General features: G+C 45.5%; 1 protein-coding gene across 1 annotated transcript in view; it reads right to left on the bottom strand.

The window, feature by feature from the left end:
* LOC147624482 (uncharacterized) overlaps positions 1–18,259 on the bottom strand; it is a 283,897-nt gene extending 265,638 nt beyond the window's left edge. Inside the window, exons 1-2 of the mRNA XM_086819837.1 lie at positions 18,252–18,259; positions 16,952–17,331 (exon numbers count right to left, since the gene is read on the bottom strand). Coding sequence (XP_086675963.1) covers positions 16,952–17,331; positions 18,252–18,259 — 388 coding nt within the window. The remainder of the gene's footprint in view (positions 1–16,951; positions 17,332–18,251) is intronic.
* Positions 18,260–21,096: the final 2,837 nt, after the last annotated feature.

Consider the following 21,096-nt stretch of genomic DNA (forward strand, 5'->3'; position numbering starts at 1 on the left):
TACTTCTTATGAGTATTCTCTTGTATACACTGCATGATGTACCCTCTTACATTGTCATAGTTAGAGAAGGGGCTGCTTAAAAAAGGGAAAATGACCAAGGGGAGCTTAGATGTTTACTTTGTTATACTTTAGATTGATGGTTATTGTTTACAGTTGATGAAGTGGTGTTATTGTCACTATAATCTTCTCTCTATACTTGTTATACTTTAGATTGATGGTTATTGTTTTCAATTGATGAAGTGGTGTTATTGTCACTATAATCTTCTCTCTATACTTGTTTGCCCCAATGGAGAAGATCTCTTCCTTCTCTCACTCTCTAGATCTCACATAGACAATGTATCTCTACCAATCTAAACCCTAATGTATCTCTACATATCTCAACACTAATGTAAGAACAGAAAAGGCAAATACACAAGCCCTAATGTATCTCTATTGATCTCACATAGACAATGTATCTCTACTGACCTCAACCCCAATGTAAGAAGAGAAAAGGCAAATACACAAGCCCTAATTTGCACTATCAAAGCCCTAAGGGCCTTCAATACCAACTTGAAAATTAATGTTCTAGGGAGGTTTTAAGTAATGTCTAAAAAGTTCTTGATGTTACAAGATTAGGAAAAATAAAACTTAATTACAAAAAGCAAAGCAAAAGTGAAAATGCACATTGGTTAAGGCGAATCTCTCACCAAACTGAGCCCTATATACAATCTACGTAAAGTCTTTGATAACTCCAAGAGCATTAATGCCTCACACTTTTACACAACATGGTACCATGTGCATGTTCTTAACACTAACCCTGTGCCTCATAATCACACCTAGACTTTTGACTTCTACCATTGACACTTAAAGCATTGGGAAACTTGTTTTTAGGAAACTTACACATTTCCTCTTCATTTTTCATGAAGCAAAAAACATTTGGGAAACTTATTTTTAGGAAGAGCTATTTTTGGGAAACTTATTTTTAGGAAGCGTACACATTTTCTCTTCATTTTTCATGAAGCTAAAAATGGATGAAAATAAAAGTACTTCTACACTAGTAGTGATTTTTTATTAATTGGTTCAATTCTTCCTTTTAGAGATGTCCTTACTCGGCTATGGATTTTCGACCGGCTGAGGATACACCGAGGCTACCATTAACTCTAACAATCAGATAACCTTTGGCTAAAGTAACATTTGAGTTGCAACCAAACACACACAAATTTAAAAAGAAAACATGCTCCCTCTCCACCACAAAGGATTGCGAGATTACATTTCTAATAATACACGATGTGGTGCACTTTCACACACACACACACACACACACACACACTTTTTTTTTTCTATATGCGATTTATAGAGAGAAACATGTAGGTTGATCATAAATGATACAAAGATCATCTTATTATATCTCTCTACTTTTTTGTTGGATATGCAAGATAGTTTGATATGTTTTTTTGAATGTCAAAGGTCAAATTAAAGACCCGAATTTAAAAGAGGTTTTAGTGTCATCAAACTACACAACTTACATCTCTAATGTCTTGTAATAACTAGAGGTGGAAAATTAGGCATTGCAATGTACATATACAAATTAGAGATTGAGCTACAAGAGACAAAGACCTTTGCAAATGATTGGAAATGCTCCATCAAGTTAGGGGCATTGGATTTTGTTTTTTACAGCACGATGTATGGTGCTCTTAAAAAGGATATTTAGGGAAAGAGCTAGATGTCAAGGTTCCATTATGAAATATATTTTTTATTATCATAATTTTATAGCTGTCTCTCACACACAAACACACATAGACACACACTCTCTTTCTAGATAACAAACGTTGGCCTCCTTTACTTTTGAGAGGTTTGGTGCTGGAATGGTTCGAAGTTCCAGTGCTCGAAAAAAATACATTTTTTGACCAATCAAAATAAGGACAATGCTTAAATCTATCTGGCTTTTGTTTTCGAAATCTCTAATGTATGCCGGTGTTATAACTAAAATATATGCCAATTTCACTCAATTCTTGCTGATAAAAATACACTAGAATGCAGTTTTTTTTCAGAGTAGTGGTTAGAACTCGGGTTTCTACGATTAAACAGAAGGAGCCCTTTACAAAAAGTCTTCCTACATCCCTTCTCTTAATTACATTAAACACTTCTCTTAATTACATTACATCAAGTACAGACTTAGACCACTCCCAAAAAAAGAACTTGCTAGTGGAACGTGTTGGGTCTCCCTATATTAAGAGAGAGCTGTTCATCATCGTTTACAAGTTGAGGCTTAATTGTTATTGGGATCACCTCCTGGCGCGATCACTCTTCGCTCACAGCAGCAGCAGCAGCAGCCGCAAACGCAGCGCAGCGGTGGTGTCGTTGAAGGAACGAGAGAGAGAGAGAGAGAGAGAGAGAGATGGCGCAGATCGACTCGTGGATGCGGGAGTTTGAGGATGCAGTCAGGCTCTCTGACGACATCGCAGTGCGCGTCGCGGATCAAAACTCAAACGGCGTATTAAGGCCCGCCGACGCCTCCCGCCTCGTCTCGCTCATCCGGCGTAAACTCACCATGCTCGGCACCAAGCTCGATAGCCGTCACTCCCTCCTCAGCAACCCCTCCCTCACCAAATCCTTGTACGCTCTTCTCTCTCTCTCTCTCTCTCTCTCTCTCTCTCTCCCTAACGTTTTTTTCTAAAAAAAAGAAATCACGAAACACCGGACTTCTAGATTTAGCACATAAAAAAGCAAGAAAAAAAGATTACTCTGAGGGGAGGTACATACTAAAAAAGTGAGAAAATTTAACCAGGGAAAAAAATAAACATATATATATATATATGTATGTATGTATGTATGTATGTATGTATATGTTTTGCTCAGTAAATTATCTTGCCTTGTTTTTTCTTTCGAACCATCAGAAACACCACTCTGTCAAGATGGCCAAATCATCTTCCATGGCGCTTCTTAGACATGACTAGCTGTGCATTTTTGACCCTAAACAAAATATGGGACTCGTTGTAGAATGAAAATTTTAGACACCATCATCTAAAGTGAAGATTTTAGTCCATTGTCGCTTGATTGCGAGAAATGTAGCTCAATGTGCATGGCTGCGAACCCAAAAAACAGGGCCAAAGGGGAAAAAGTGGATCCTAAAGCACGAAAAAGAAATGTTTTATTTATTGGAAAAACTACACAGAGATGTGCCATGGTTGCTTTTTAAAGGATCACGAGAACCATGTCAGTAGACAAGGGGGCAGCACAGCATTCTGCAAACTGGTATAATTCCTTTTGACCAGACTTTACTGTCCTTCACAATTTTTGACCAGATATGATCACTTGACCAAATTGGAGCATTGTTGACCGAAACTGACCAATTCACTTAGATTTCACCAGTGCTAACCCATGTTGACTGCCTTTGATTTGAGTTGATTGACTTTGGAAGAGAATTTTACTGATATTTGACCAATTTTTGACAAATTGTCTGTCAAGTACATGCTCAGACTCTTTTGGGGCTTATTTTTGAAAGAATAAGCACAATTGTAAAAAGCACGCAAGATACATCTTACAAAGACAGAGGTGTTCTTGATAAAAAGGGCAAGTTCCTGTTCATCAAGAATCAGAGTCTTCTTGGATTGATTTATTGGTTGGACTTGTGATCTTGCAATTCTAATGCAATGTTCCTGAAAGGTAGGGTTGACCTGAGCTTGAAAAAAGAAATATCACCATCTCTGAAAAAAGGGGATGGGATTGTGGAGATAGCTCGGTTTTTGTGGTCCAAAAGGGAATCTGGAGGGCTGTAAGGAACTGTTATTGCAGGATGCTGGCTCTGCAACTGTTAGAGATGGTTTTACTGCTACCGTTATCTCTGCGCACATGCTGAAGAGAAGCTCATCCAACAAGGGTCAGTAGGGGTGGGAGGGCCTATTCAATTGGTTGGACAGCTCACGACAACTTTGGGGTGACCTTTCTCTCCTCTCTACCTTGCAAGGTGTTACGACTCACGAGCCCAATATTCCTCCCTTCCACCAGAATTGGCCATAGTTACCATGAGGCCCTTGTTTTGATTTAATGGAGCTTTCCCCGCAATGCAAAAAGCAATCTATCCCTAACCTAAGTCTGTTGAGAAAAGTCTCCAACTCGCTTCTGGTACGATAGAGATTGAATTGCCAACCTTGTCTCCTTGTCTTGATCTCCTCCCTTTCACCAGAATCTGTCCTCACAGAGAATCTGTTACCATGAAAGTCTGTTATGGAGGTCCCAAGACATGAACAGGAAAGCTTGCAACAGAAAAGAACTCCCGAAGCCTCACGAAGGTAGACCAAATTGTGAAATTTCCTCCAGATCGCCTCTAGCGTGCGGTCCGTAGAAGAGCATTTCAGTTGAAGCAACTTGTTTGCAGAGAACGAACATTCTCCTAAGTTACATTCAAATCTTGGCCTAAAAGACTTCTGGAGTCATCTCGCATTTCTAGAGTGATCCATAATGAAGGCCGCACTTCTGGATTCTGTTTGCACACCAAATGTAGAAGCTCTTTGTCTTCTTTCAGCCCTGAACATCGAGATAGGAACTCTTGGTGCAAAACACAAAGAGAGAGAGAGAGAGAGAGAGAGAGAGAGAGAGAGAGAGAGATTAAGCATCTACTAAATACCCAATGGGCCTATGAGACCAAAGTGATACAATAATGTCCATGGCATATCTCATCATGGAATGGAAAATAAAACAGAAAGAAAACATAAATGTAGCTTTCTCACTGGGGTGATACAAAACTGTCCATGGAAACTCATCATGGAATACTAAGAACAGAGAAACATGAGAGTAGCATTAGCTCCGAGTAGATGGTAAACCACTCTCCAAAATATCAAGCATGGGCCTAATGAGTATGGCCGAGAGGTCTCTCTCAGCTATGTCACATGGAAAGGTAGCTCGATGGCGGTGGAGCATGTCTTGGATCTGGAGCTGATGAGGTGATCGTGGCCGACGGTCGGGGGGCTGGGGTGTCAGGTACATTGGAGTGCGGAGGCTATAACCGCTCCCTACTACAGGAGGCCTACAAATCGGAAGACAAAATACACATTTTTTAGATCACTTAACTAATTCCAACGATGGACATTATTAACAAAAATAAAACTGTAAATGACCAAGAACACTTGACACCAACACTGGGGCCGGAAAGGGCTGGCCTCCCCCTCAATACTTTTGTATTTCTTGGAGTATTTATATGTACAAGTGTCACGGGCCGATAGGCCAGATTTCTCCTCACATGGAGTGAATACAACTCAAACAATTGGGTACTTGTCGATGAATTCTGGACAGTCGAAGAAGTCCCAAGTCACAGGAACACTCCCACCACTGGTGCACACCTGCCTTTCACTGGTCTTTCGGGACCGTGCACCAACAGGCACGCCTGTACTAGCATAGGTAAAGGGATACACCACGGAGGGAACATTGCGTGGTTCTCCTAGATAAGCTTTGCTCCCGGACTCCCTAGTGTTTCTAATCGTCACTGGTTCTCAAAATTCTGAGGGCATGGTTAGCAATACCACTCAGGGAAAAACAAACTAAACTAGGAAAGTTTCCTAAGTATGGTTAGCATAAACATGCTTTGTTCTTGCTCTGCATAAAACTTAAAGAAATCTTTGAACTTAATTTAGAAAATTTTAGTTTACACAAATAAGAAATATAAGGCACGTGGTATAGCTTGTAGTAGGAGTCAATGGAGATGCATTTCTTTTACCATAAATGTCCAGCTCTTTTTTTAAAAAATGTGTGTGAACACATTTGTAACTTATAAACATTAAAGTTAACTAATGTTTATGAATTTTACACTTTGGAAGGGCTAAAATGGTACTTACCACCTATTCACACACCACACCAATGTTAGCAAGCAACACTCCCACGGTACAATGGGGGCGTCCTCGTCCAGTGTACTGGCACGGCAAAACAGGCAAACACACGCAAACAAATCATGGGAAAACAAGTTTGTGCATGCAGTCATAAATGCAGTCATGGGAAAACAAGTTTATGCATGCAGTCATAAATGCATGTGCACATGTAATGGACGAAATCTGCCTTTCATGAAACTTGTACAAAAAGTTCCTGTCGGGCACAAAACCGGCGTGACAGAAATATGAATGTATGTCTTGGTCTTCTTATGGAGTGACAATCCCATAGGTAAGACGCCATCCTGGCCATACATGGGTGGCACCAACAGGCTCCCGTCCACACAACACGAAGCAGGTCACACACGGGTGGCACAAAACTGGTTTCCGTTCATGTGACGCAGTACTGGTCACACACGGGTGGCACGAATTTGGCTCTCATCCATGTGACACCAGAAGACTGGCCCTTTCGTGAAACCGGCCTTCAAAAATTTGACGGGCGGTGAAACAAACACTCGCACACAAAACACTTCATCACCCATGGGGACCTAGAAAAGGAAACAAATAGGGGGAGCTAGAGTACTCCTGCAAACAATACACAGACACCGATTGGCCCCAAAACGCAGTGGCGCCCCTTGCCGTATTTCTTTACTTGATCAAATTTGAGTACAAAGTACAACTTGTAGAATCCTCCACCAATAGGATTCCTTATAGTTTCACCCAAGACTTCCAAAAGAGAACTCTCGTTATCACAACACAACATACCATAGAGAAGGCACACCTGTACAACACCTCCCTGCTTGAAAAGGTCTTCTCTATCTCTACCATGGATCCCTCAAACTCTTTCCCTAACAGCAGTAGGGCTGCACCAAACTTTCCTACAGTCACAGCTTGCATGTAACCTCGAGAAAACTACAACCTGTTCACATGAATCCAAAGACATGCTTTCCACATGAAACCCAAGACCTGTATCCGATAAACCAAAGACCTGTATCCCATAAACCATAGGCTTGTTTCCTCGATACCAAAGTCTTGTTTCTTCTCAAAAACCAATGTCCTGTTTCCATGACAGATATACCATCCAAGCACGGTTGCCAAAACCTAGAGAGAGAAAGATAGAGGACGTGTCAAGCAATCCCTGAATACACATAGGTCCAAGACGAAGAGTAACAACACATCTCTTTGAAGAACATCATCCTCTGTATATGTAGCTTGATCCTCTGTATTCCAATCTCTAAAACAAGGCCTGCAATCCACGATGAGAGAGAGAAAGAGAAAAGCCTATCTCTATTCTCCTTCAACTAGCCCACGTGCATCCCATAGAGTGAGAGAGAGAGAGGCTGCCGGCTGTCCCCACATGTATGCTTCTGTTCAGTCTTGTGGCAGTTCGTTGCCCCTTTTTAAGAGAGAGAGAGAGAAAGCGAAACTCCCTGTATCCCTGGGCGTCACATGAACGCTTCTACTTCACCCACAATCCGCCTGTTTGCACAAGAGAGAGGGAGACATTCCCACAGTCTGTCTGCCCGTGTGCGCCGCCTAGAGACTACTTGCCATGAGAAAAGCCAGCCCCTCTGTGTGCCACGTAGGCTGCAATCCCTGGCTATAGCCCACATGCCGGTATGCAAGAGAAAGAGAGAGAGAGAAAGCGAGCGCAGTCTAGCCTTAGGCCGTCAGTCCCCTTCCAAGGGAGAGGTATAGGGTAGTGTATTCAGCCCAGTGCTTTTTCCTTGTAGCCCACGAGTCGCCAAAGGAACGCCGTGGGAGGAAGCCATGTCCAAGGAGAAGAAGCCATGCGATACCACCCGACCACCCTTCGCTTTTAAACTCGGATGCGATTTGCTTTCTCCAAAAAGCCAAAAGCAAGTAGCAAAAATGCATGCCTTCAAATATAATATTTTTTTTATCATCAAAGGTTTAAAAACCTTATAAACTTTAAAATCCTTTTTGTCCCCTTTCACACTTGGGCTGGCCACACATATGGGTTTCCTTTTCATATCTAAACTGATGCCGTTCACACTGTCCATCCCGTGCTTGTGCCCACCTGCTTGTTGTCCAGAGAAAAACACAAGGTCGTAACATTTCACATGGGACACTGGCCTGGCCCTATGTGAACATGGCACAAATCTGGCTGCTCTATGGAGTAACAATCCCAGAAGAGTGGCTCCAGACATGGAGATGGACCAAATGGTGACATCCCCCTAGGCTTCTAAACAATTGTCATCAATTGAAAAGCCTCAAGATATGCCTGCAAAAGCTGAGGGTAGCCAGCGAAATAATCCTCGTCTACCGACTTTGCATCAATTGGCAAATAATTTTTAAATTTCACAAGGTATATCCTGGAAAGCTTCCCACGTGGTAACTTTCTCTCCTTGTGAAATACAATCTGCTCTCGCTGGAGGATTTCCTCTAGCTCATCAACTTTTGGCGGATCTTCTGTGACAGGCTCCTCTCGATCTGGCCCCACATACTTCCGCAAAAGACTCACATGAAAAGCATTGTGAATCTCCCAATGGTTGGGTAAAGCAAGCCTGTAGGACACTTCATTGATCTTGTCAACCACTTTGAAGGGTCCATAATATCGAGTAGAAAGGTTTGGATATGCTCCCTCTCGTCTAGCTTTCTCAAATTTCAGCAATGTAAAATCACCTTCCTTGACTTGCTTGTTCCTTCTATGCTTGTCTCAGCAGCCCTCTTATGCTTGTCTTGTGACCTTGCAATGGGTGTCTGCACCTGAGCAAAGGACACATCCAAGTCACGCACATACTCATCGGCTGCAAAAATTTCATCCTTTGTACGAAGGATGGGTGGCAAGACCATTGTGCCATAAATAATCTCAAACGGGGTCTTTCCCGTGGAGGCATGTACTGTGTTGTTGTAGGCAAACTCTACAAGTAGAAGATACTTCTCCCAAGCACTCTTTTGATCCGCCACATAACACTTCAACAAATCCAACACGACTGAATTTGCAGCTTCACTTTGGCCATCCATTTGGGGGTGATATGCTGATGAAAATTCAAGTTTAGTGCCCATATTATCAAATAGAGCTCTCCAAAAGAGGCTCGTAGTCGTGGGATCTCTATCCCCAATGATGGACTTCGGCATACCATGATGCTTGAATATGTGAGCAAGAAAAAGCTTCACCATATGATCAACTTTTATGGTTTTCTCGACAGGCAAGACGTGAGCTTGCTTGCTAAACCTGTCCACAATAGTCCATATAGCATCATTCCCTTGCGAGGTCCTAGGTAAGTCCATAATGAAGTCCATAGTAATGCTCTCCCATGGCTGCGAGGGAATGGGCAAAAGCTAAAGCAGACCTGGAGGTTTTTGCCCGTCAAGTTTTACCTTTTGACAAGTGATACATGCTCGTACATATGCTTCAATATCCCTTCGCATGTTGGGCCAAAAGAAATATCTCTCAATCATGCGTGTAGTAGGCATGATAGCATAAGGTGGAGCATGACATTCACATCCTATACCTTTGGACACATGTCCTTTACCACACATAAGCAATTTTCCTACATAAGATAACCCTCTTTGATCACATAAGAGGCATGCGAGTGACCAGCCATCAAATTAGTCTATATATGGAAAAAATCAGCATCCAAATGATAAAGATCACGCATGGCAGATAAGTCCCCATGGGAGGCCACTGAAACTGCAGCCATATAAGGCCTCTGTTCTTGATGGTGAGCTTGTTTAGAGCTCGATAATCCACCCACATGCGGAAAGATCCATCCTTCTTTTGCACAAGAAGTATGGGAGAATAAAAGGGTGAGGAGCTTGGCTGAACCAAACCCTTTTCTAAGAGCTCATTAACCTGCTTCATAATCTCATCTTGTTGTGCAGCACTCACACGATATGCGGGTTTGTTAGGTGGGGAACTACTTGGCACAAGATCTATGCGATGATTCTCAGTCCTCTCAGGTGGTAGTTCTCTTGGCAATGCATCGGCAAAACAATCTTTATATAAATTCAGCCTATCTTGAGTCAATACATCCACATTCACATTACTTTGTTCAATTTTGTCACGAACAAAAGCCAAGTATGCGGAAAGACTCTTTTTCATTGCCTTATTAATTTGGATGTGAGATACAACTGGGATGGAATCCTCTTCCTTGCCCGCATCAATAACATGCATGCGGCCTCTATGCATAAATGTGATCCTGTTGGTTTTATATTCTTTGCGAGGCTCAAGCCGATGATGCCAAGGCTTGCCAAGTAATACATCACATCCATTGAGTAGGGCAATGAAGAAATGCTCATGATTCAAATAAACCCTATATGTGAATGCGCAACTTTCCAATAAGAGGCGTGACTTGCACCTCTTTGCCAACAAAAGCTGCCTTTGCTTCAATTTGGGGTCCCATGTCCCCAATCTCTATGCCCAAGGTGGTTGCCATCTGTGTAGAGATGAAATTATCTATTGCACAATCATCAAACATGAATAGTGCGGGCTGATCCTTGATTTGTCCCCAAGCTTTGCATACCACTCTCTCTTTGCTATCATGCTTGATGGTACCCTGCACATCGGGTATGGCATACACATTTGCCTTTGGTGGCTTGTCTTCATCCTTTTGTTTGCAGGTAGGACATTGCCTAAACATGAGCTCTTTACTAAAACAAGAAAAGCATTTCCCCTCTTTGGCATATTGCTCCCTTTGCTCGGGGGTCAAGCCAAACTTGTTCTTCTTTGGTGCAATGTCTTTGGATGGGGTTCTTTCAGCTTTACCATCCTTTTGGGCTTCCTGAAAGCTCTTTTTAGGTGGCTGTCCACCTTTTTGTAGGTTTGGGACAGCTCTCTTTTTGCCTGCAAAAGCTTCTTCATGTGCTCCAATTCAGCCCTCAAGGCATTGGGCTCATCCTCATACATAGGCTCTTTTCCACGGGATGGCTGTCCCATGAATGCGCTGTCATAACCTCTCTCAAGAGGTTTGTGCCTTCCAAGAAATGCATTGGAATCACGTGAAGCACTTGATTGACCTCTTGAGTTTGGCACCTCCAAAGGATTGCCTTGGCTGTCCATTGAGTCAAGTGTCTGTGTATGCTTCCAATCTCAAAACACCGTGTCTCCTCTGTTAGCAGTCATCTCCTGCTTGTATATTTACACCAGGCCTCTGTTGTGGGTGTGCCTGCCCGATTTAGGTGTCTTCTCATTTTTCCCCACTCTCCCTATTTTTTTCCGTATTTTTCCCCTGGTGTGTGGGAGGTTGTCCTATGCCTGTTGGCTGTTCCAGATGCTAGCCGACTGGACTTTGCTGCCCCCAGGCTGTCCCCTGTATGCTGGCCGACTCGAGGAGAACAAGTCGTGAGCACTTCTGGTTGCTGTCGGCTGTTTTTCAGTAGGCCAACTGGTCATTTGGGGCCATATAAAATGGCCCCTTGCCCCCCCAACGGACTCTGGCATTGACATCTGGCATTGACACGATCCCATAACTCTGCTTGTGCCTCCCGTTCCTTCCGAATAGAGGGTAACTCCCTCCTTCCTCTAACTACGGCCGTGAAACCCCAACAACAATGAAATCAGCAAGGTAACAAGACTCCAAAACAGATTCCATCATTACCTTCCATATGCTGTAGTTGTTCCCATCCAAGTAACAGTCCACTGGGAACGTGGGGAGTGTCGAGATCTTCACATGCTTCTCAGCCATCTCAAGTAAATCTGCCATTGCGGGGGTGTAACTGAAAAGGGAGGGTGGTTGGGAAAAAATGAAGAACTAAACCTGCAAGTGGCTGTACAGCAACAAGGCCCGCCTTTCACTTGCTTCTCCTCTTCCCGTATGGCCCAAAACAGTCCTCCAATCAACAACACAAACAGTCCCCCTCTTGCTCACATAGTTCCCAAGATCTTCGAAGAGCCTAGAGCTCTGATACGATGTCAGAATATGCAACGGAGATGAAGACAAGATCTGAAAACACCTGCACAGCAGAAAAACGCAGAAATGAAGAGAGAGAGAAAGAAAGAAAGATATATTAACGTCTACGAGAGGCCAAAGTCGACCTATGAGACAAAAAATAATACAACTTTGTTCTTCCGGTCATCGGAAGAAAAGAAAAATAAAGAAAAGGAAAAGAAAGAAAAGAAAAAGTGTGCATGTGTCTAGATACAACTGTGAATCATCATGGATTGGTGGAGAGAGAAGCGTATAAGTCATCAACCACATAAAGCATATGACGTTGGCCAGAGGTATTTGGCAGCATTTGGCTTCTCTCTACAACAGGGTGTCACCCATGAAGAGAATCTCCTTGGAAGTTCAGATGCGGGTGATGAGTCCTGCAAAGTTGTCGACGATACGGGAGCACATCAACAAGCTGCACTCTCTCTCCCAGGTAGTTTGGGAAGGCGGAGTGGCCAAACTTTCAGCACTCTCTCTCCCAAGTCCTCAGTTTTGTGAAGAGTGGCAGTCTCGTAATGGCCACTTAAGTGTGGATACACTGCAGGTGCAGGCTTTCCCGGACCAGATGGTGGATGGCTTGCTAGATGATGGCAGCAGTTGGCAGGAACTTTCCAGTACAGATGTTGGTAGTTCTTGTGTTCGTAAGTCAAAGGAAACTTTACAGGTAACCTATGCTCTAATGTCTCGTAGCATTCGGGACAAAGAAACTCCTGTAGTTGAGGAAGCTCTTTCCAAGGGGACCTATTGGAAGGCCAGGCAGGTGGCAGTTGATGTAATATGCGGAAGCTTCGGAGAAGGATCGGTACTCCAAAACTCAGAAATCAGCACTCTTTTCGCGACGAAATTAACGCACAAACTGAAAGGAGATGTGCAGAAAATAGAGAGAGGAGGGGGAGATGGAGAGGACACAGTATTGGGTCCCAATTACCCTCTGTAGGGCCCCCACCACGGATGGTGTATTTGCTTTATTAGAATGATGTAAATCTGAAAACAAATACAGAAAACTTGACCTTTTCTTGGCTGGAAAATCCTGCCCTTGACCTTCAGTCCTTCACCCCTTTGCGTTAGCAACTTCTTGGCTGTCCTGGCCCTTGTTTGCTTGAGCACTTAGTGAATTATGAGATGAATTGAGGGATAGTGGCTTCCTCTATTTATACTTCCCATCATGAGCAGTCGGCCAGCTGATAAACAGGCAGTCAGCATCATATTCCCACGACTGAGTAAATTCAGCAATAAATGCTGAATTAAATCCCCAAAAATGCTGGAAAAATCCCATAATGTCTGCGCATCTCTTCCTGGCTGGCTGGACATCAGGCGCCTGCTTCTGAAGGGCTGGACACATCTTTTGTCCACAATCCCAGGGCTGGGCAGCGTGTATGGGCTGCCCCATACATGCCCTACAGCCATATAAAGGCTGTAATCTCCTGGAGATTGCCTGATCTGTGCCCTAGGGCTGTCCTACAGCCCCTCCATGGCTGGTGGGTTTAGCCTGGGCCTTCCTGGCCCTCATGGGGGTGGTTCTACACCATTCCCATGCCCACGCTCAGATCCGGGGTAGCCCTATGTGCTGGCCCCTTGTCCTAAACCTAATCTACTCAGTGATTTGGCATCTGGTACCAAACCAGATACACAGAACCACTGACATCATTCTAGAGGGAGACTCATAGCGCGGACTGGCACTGTTTCATGTGCAGGACAGTGCACACCTGACCTTGGACTCATGTGCAGGACAATGCACACCTGACCTCGGACGACTGAGATGGATCCCTGGCTGACTCGTCCCGGACTGGGCTCACATGGGACCAGTTCACCATCCCAGGTCCTGCACCTTCTATACAGAAATGTCTACGTGGCATCCAAGTGCGGGATGCACGTGACATCCCCTTCTGCTTAACTTGACGGAAGCTGCATAGCCTCCAAATAATCCGTCAATAATGTCGGATAGTCTTCGAAAAATTCTGTGTCGAGCCATACCGCTTCATGAGTTCCTCGGTCCTGAAACTTCGTGAGAAACTGTCGTAGTCTTCGGCCTGAGCCATGCTTGAAACGGTGCAGAAGGATATGTTCTGGAACCATTACTTCTGCTTCATCAATAATGTCTGGTTCCGCTTCGTCTTTGACCTCTGAAGGGGGTGGACCTGCATATGGCTTTAACCAATTGACATGAAATACATCGTGCATAGTCCAACTCGGAGGTAGCTTTAACTGCATAGACACCTCATTAATCTTTTTCCGGATGGGAAATGGTCCAAAGCTCCTGAAAGACAACTTTGGGCATCGCTTGCCCACCTGCTTTAATCTTTGCTTCATAATCCGAAGATACACCCAATCCCCTTCCGAAAACTTCATGTCCCTTCGGTCTTTATTGGCCTGTCGAGTGTAGGCCTCTTGCGCTTTAGCCAATCTGTCTTTAACGGACTCTAGGATCTCCTGGTAAGACTCCATCACTCCGTTCGCCTCCGGTACTGAAGACAAAGTCCTGGTTAACAACGACTGGAAAGGCCTTCCAACGCTGCCTCATATGGAGTCCTGCCAATAGCTGAAGAAAAAGAGTCATTCAAAACGCTTGAACTAAAGGCAAAAACGATTCCACTTACCTTGCTGATCGTGGACATGACACTTCAGCACATCAAAGGCCAACTGGTTGTATATCTCTGTCTGGCCATCTGTCTGTGGGTGGAATGCAGTGGAAAAATTCAACTTAGTACCAAAATTATCAAACAATGCCCTCCAAAAATGACTGGTAAACTTGTCATCTCGGTCTGACACTATGGTTCTAGGAATCCTGCCAATCGGGTACCAATGCCGAATGAATAGTTGGGCAACATCCTCGGCGGTCACATTGGCCCTGCAAGGAATAAGCATAACAAATTTGCTAAACCTATCAACAATAGTTAAGCACTGCATATTACGCTTACTCGGACTGGGAGGCAGATTTGTGACAAAGTCCATCGAAATGTCCTGGAAAGGACCCTCAGGAATTGGCAAAGGCTGTAACAACCCTATCTTCTTTCCACGAGGAGCTTTCACCTTTTGACAAATGTCACAGCGTTGTACATATGTAAACACATCACGCCTCATCTTTGGCCAATAGTATTGCCGTTCTAATTTCTCCAGAGTCGAATTCATGCCCCTATGACCACCTGTAATGGCGTCATGGGCATCATGGAGAAGAGTTGCCCGGAATGACACATAGTCGGCCTTTGTAGAAAAGCCAACCATCGCGTATCAGAAAATGGCATGGTCCTGTGGCATCCAATGCCTGTTCCCACTGTGTATCGAATTCCTCGGAATCTGCGTACGTGTGCTTCATGTCTTCTAGTCCTGTACCAACAAGGTCAAGTCTAGTGGTCTGAATCGCAGATACTTGTCCCTTCCTGCTCAAAGCATCGGCCACTGGATTGGCCTTTCCTGGAAGGTACTCAATCATACCACCGAGAACTACTGGAATATCTGACTCCAGCGGTGTTGTGTCGATCACTCCACTGTGCACTTGGCATTGTATGAATCCAGCGCAATGCCTGATGGTCAGTGCGAACCTCGAAGTCACGGCCATACAGGAAATGTTTCCAATGTTTTAAGGCCTGTATAACTGCTAGGATTTCACGATCATAGACCGAGTAGTTCTTTTCGGCGGGCAGTAACTTACGAGACATGTAAGCTACCGGATGACCATTTTGTTGCAATACACCTCCAATTGCGATGTTACTCGCATCGGTGATCACTTGAAATGGTTCATCCCACGAGGCAAGGGCTAAACAAGGTGCTTCTGACAAAGCCACCTTGAGGTTCTGGAATGCCTCCAATGCTCGTGGAGTCATTCGAATCTTTTGCCTTCTTGTTTTCACTCCCTTTAGCAGATCGGTGAGGTCTGCCGGAGAGATCAGAAAACTTGTCAATGTGGGTGGAATATGCCTGGCATATACCCACAAATGATCTAATGTCATAAGCGGTCTGAGGTACTTCCCAGTTAATAATCTCGGCCACTTTAGCCGGATCCAGTCGAATGCCTTCAGCACTAATTATATATCCCAAGTAATGTACCTGGAACAGATAAAATTCTGACTTCTTTTCATTGACATAGAGCTCGTTGCTTTCCAGCAACTTCAGGTCTTTCTCCACATCAATGTCATGCTGCTCAACTGTAGCTGAAAATATGAGTATGTCGTCCAGAAATATGAACACACACTCTCCAATCAACTCTCGGAAAATACGCATCATCATGCGGTTAATAAATGTAGTTGGGGCGTTCGTCAATCCAAATGGCATAACCACAAATTCATAGTGGGCCCGTTCTGTACGGAAGGCTGTCTTGGGAATGTCCCCCTCTACAATCCGTACCTGGTGGTACCCACTCTTTAAATCCAGTTTGGAGAACACCTTAGCTTCATTCAGCCTCTCGAGAATATAGTCAATTCGAGGCATCGGGAATCTGCTCTTAATAGTCAGCTTGTTGAGTGCATGATAATCGACACACAACCGAGAAGACCCATCTTTCTTCTTGACAAACAAGATCGGTGCTGCAAATGGCGACGCTCGGGCGGATGAAGCCAGCTTGCAACAATTCTTGGAGTTGGCAGTCCAACTCCGATTCCATTGCCTTAGAAAGGCGATACGGAAACTTGCTCGGGGGTTCCGAGCCTGGGAGGAGGTCAATCTTGTGATCCCTGGTCTGGACGGGGGGAGCTGGGGAGGAAGACTGTCCTGAAGAAAAATCTTCTGGAACTTTTCATGGAGAACCGAGTACTTCTCGGAAGCACTGGCCACCGTCTGGGCTGTCTGAATGTAAATCATCGCACACTGTGCGCCTTTCCTGACTGCTCGCTTAGCCTGCAAGTGGCTTATGAGCGGAAAGTTTGGAATACCTGGCTCACACTTAATGGTCACCGGGGTGTTTGACACATTCCGATCGATCTGGAACGTGTGCTTGTCCCACTTGACATCAGGAAGAAACTTGTGAAACCACTGGATACCCAAAATTATGTCTGCTGCTACAAGAGGGGCAACCATAAAGTCACGCACAAACTCTATGCCCTGAATCACTAACTTAGCACCTAGAGCTTCATACTTGACGCTCGTTGTCATACCTGTGCTAAAACCCTCAACCTGTTTGTCCACCGGAGTCAGCTCGAAACGGGCACGCCTAGCGGCCTGTTCCGTGACCACATCCTCCGTGCTGCCGCCCGCTGTCAAACAAGACAATGACTCTCTGGCCACCTATGTAGCCAAAGGACTTGAGCAATTCGTTGCGCTCATACTCCTGGTCATGGGCGCCCTTCTGCTTATCTTCGAGCTCCCGACTAATAATTGCTCCAACTGAAGCACCGGGGGTTGAAGAACTAGGGTTAGCCGCTGGGGTCTGTGTGGGAGCTGTGCTCACCACGGAAGCTGTGGAGGCGGCGGCGGCCTTTGGAGGCTTCTTCGGACAATCCCGAGAAGTATGTCCTTTTGTGTGACAAAAGAAACATCTACCCTCCTTCTTGTACTGAGAAAGCTCCTCAGCACTCAACTTGCCACCTGTCTTGCCTGCCTCCGCTTTCTGGTCTAGAGTAAGCTTAGACACATTGTTCGAGTTCTTACAGCCAGAGGCTCCCGGGCTCTGTCCTGGGGAAGACCCCGTCTGGTTCTGGCTTTTGCCCCCCCGAGGCGTTAGCCTTAGGGGAAGCCGGCTGGGAAGTCTTGGGCTTGCCACCATTGTGTTTCATTTCTGCACTCTACGCAAGCGAGAGTGCGTCCTCAAAGGTGGCTGGCCTAAACATACGCACCTCCCATTGGATTTGCGTGTCCAGGCCATACAAAAACTGCCCTTTCTTGTCCGAATCAGATAAGCCTAATTGTAGACACAAGGTCGAAATTTTATTGGCAAACTGAAGGACTGGTTGCGCATTCTGACGCGCTCCCCTGAACTCGTCTTCGAGTCGCTTAAGGTAGTGGGGTGGTAGAAACCGCTGCTTAAGGTCGCGGATGAACTCGTCCCACACATAAGTTGCCATACCTGCTCTAGTGTGGGCATGAGCCCACTGAGTCCACCAAGGAATGGCCTCACCTTCCAAGTACCAACTAGCTAAGATCACTTTGTCAGTATCCATTTTCCTAACTGCGGCAAAGTAAGCTTCAAATTGATGTAACCATGAATAAAGAGTAGTGGGATCGAGTTTACCATTATACTTACTGAAATTCATTTTCTCGGAAAAATGATTCGAGGGCGCCGCCGGTGTCAATCTGGCGTCCAAAGCTCTGAGGTAACGCTCGTTTTCCACTCGTCGCATGGCATCCTCTTCTCGTTGTCGAATCTCCAATGCACGCATCTGCATCTCAAGCAAGGAGCTTGGCTGCGGCTGTGACCCCGCGAGAGGGTCCCTGTGATGAGGATCTGGTATCTGGGATACGGAAGGAGAGGGAGGAGGAGATGGAAAACGCAACGCTGGAGAGCGAGAACGCTCCTCCAGAGCCAAAATCCGCGCCTTCTGCTCATCCAACTTGGTTGTCTGGTCTGCGAATTGCTCGCATCATTTGCTGGAACATGTCTGTGACACTCAAGCCGGGTGCCTTATCTGGGTTGCCTGGTGCACTCTGGTCCCATGGTTCTGGTTCTCTCTCGTCGCCGAAACTCGCCATAGCGGGAAAATGCAATTCCATTCCGGAACACAATCTGACCATCCACTATCTGTGTGGGAGACTTTCGGAGGCTTCCGTAGGCTAAAAACCAACCGTCCTTCGAGGGAGAGGTGTCACGTGCATCCCGCACTTGGATGCCATGTAGACATTTTTGTACAGAAGGTGCAGGACCTGGCATTAGGAACTCAATGGAGTCTTTTTGGGCCCTTTAATTTGCCATGAGGTTATGGAAACGTTTAACTTTTTGACAAATAGGAGCCCGTCATGTAAGCAAAAACCAATGGTTTGTAAGAGAGGTGTAAGAGTGGTCAAAGGGTGCACTTTTTCCCCCAAAAAGAGGAGGGGGCAATTTTACAATTTTTGGACCTCCATAACTTCTACATACAAGCTCCGATTTGAGCGGAGATTACAGATCCGTGATCTACGCATCAAGAGCTTTCCATAGATATGTTACATGATATGGTTTTATCCGCGAGATTTTAAATTCCATTTTTCCCCCAAAATTCAAATTCGAATAAAGAAACCGTTTTGAAGCTTCAAATTAGAAAACGTTTCTTCTTAAGAGAAAAGGTTTGACTCCCTTAAACTGCCAAATAAAAGGGCCCAAGAAGACTCCATCGAGTTCCTAATGGGATGGTGAACTGGTCCCATGTGAGCCCAGTCCGCCAGGGATCCATCTCAGTCGTCCGAGGTCAGGTGTGCATTGTCCTGCACATGAGTCCAAGGTCAGGTGTGCATTGTCTTGCACATGAAACAGTGCCAGTCTGCGCTGTGAGTCTCCCTTTGGAATGATGTCAGATGTTCTGTGTATCTAGTTTGCAACCGGATGCCAGACCTCTGTGGGCATGTAGGTTTGCATGTAGAGATGGGGCCAGCCCATAGGGCTACCCCAGTGCGAAGATTGGCACTCTTAGTGTGGGCATGGGGGAGGATGTAGAACCACCCCCAAGGGGCCAGGAGGGCCCAGGCTGTGCCCACCACCTATGGCATGGGCTGGAAGGGCTGTCGGCAGCCCTAGTGCTTCTGGACAGGCAGCCGACAGGGCTAAAAACCCTACCCAGCAGGTCGGCCAGGTGTAGGGGGCAGTCCCACACCCATGCGCAGAGTGCCCAGCAATCTGGTACTGTCCCAGAAGGCATGCGCAGAGTGGCCAGCATGTGGTATAGTGTGAAAGCATGTTATTGATAAAGACCTAGTCGTGAGGCTTTATAAAGACCTAGTCGTGAGGCTTTATAAAGCTGGCCGACTGGATAATAAGGGGAGTATAAATACTCCAGCCAAGAATCAATGAAAGCATCTCAGTTTTCACCAAGTGCTCAAGCCAATCAAGGGCCAGTCAAGCCAAGGAGATTGCCAAGCAAAGGGGTAGACTTCTGAAGGTCAAGGGCAGGATTTTCCAGCCAAGAAAAGGTCAAGTTTCTGTATTTGTTTTTAGATTTACATCATTCTAATAAAGCAAATACACCATCCGTGGTGGGGGACCTATAGAGGGTAATTGGGACCCAATACTGTGTCCTCTCCATCTCCCCCTTCTCTCTCTATTTTCTGCACATCTCCTTTCAAGTTGTGCATTAATTCCGTCGCGAAAAGAGTGCTGATTTCTGAGTTTTGAAGTACCGATCCTTCTCTGAAGCTTCCGCATATTACAGTGGTATCAGAGCCTACTTCAAGGACAAAGATTCAGCAAAGAAAACTAGAAAATGTTTTCGCTCGTGTGGTTGGTTTTTAGACGTCGGTGGACTACCCCTTTTGGAGTGACTCCTGTCCCTCGAAGGACGGTTGGTTTTTAGCCTCCGGAAGCCTCCAGAAGTCTCCCACACAGATAGTGGATGGTCAGATTGCGTTCCGAAAAGGAATTGCATTTTCCCGCTATGGCGAGTTTCGGCGATGAGAGAGAACCAGAACCATGGGACCAGAGTGCACCAGGCAGCCCAGCTAGGGCACTTGGCTTGAGTGTCACAGACATGTTCCAGCAGATGATGCGAGCAATCACAGACCAAACAACCAAGTTGGATGAGCAGAAGGCGCGGATTTTGGCTCTGGAGGAGCGTTCTCGCTCTCCAGCGTCGCGTTTTCCATCTCCTCCTCCCTCTCCTTCCGTATCCCAGATACCAGATCCTCGTCACTCACAGGGACCCTCTCGCGGGGTCACAGCCAGCCAAGCTCCTTGCTTGAGATGCAGATGCGTGCATTGGAGATTCGACAATGAGAAGACGACGCCATGCGACGAGTGGAACACGAGCGTTACCTCAGAGCTTTGGACGCCAGATTGACACCGGCGGCGCCCTCGAATCATTTTCCCGAGAAAATGAATTTCAGTAAGTATAATGGTAAACTCGATCCCACTACTCTTTATTCATGGTTACATCAATTTGAAGCTTACTTTGCCGCAGTTAGGAAAACAGATACTGACAAAGTGATCTTAGCTAGTTGGTACTTGGAAGGTGAGGCCATTCCTTGGTGGACTCAATGGGCTCATGCCCACACCAGAGCAGGTATGGCTGCTTATGTGTGGGACGAGTTCGTCTGCGACCTTAAGCAGCGGTTTCTACCGCCCCACTACCTTGAGCGACTCAAAGACGAGTTCAGGGGAGCGCATCAGAACGCGCAACCAGTCCTTCAATTTGCCAATAAAATTTCGACCTTGTGTCTGTAATTAGGCTTATCTGATACACGGACAAGAAAGGGCAGTTTTTGTATGGCCTGGACACGCAAATCCAATGGGAGGTGCGTATGTTTAGGCC

Source organism: Cibotium barometz, chromosome 25 (genome assembly GCF_041138505.1).
Source record: "Cibotium barometz isolate CiBa-2024 chromosome 25, ASM4113850v1, whole genome shotgun sequence".
Taxonomy (NCBI): Eukaryota; Viridiplantae; Streptophyta; class Polypodiopsida; order Cyatheales; family Cibotiaceae; genus Cibotium; species Cibotium barometz.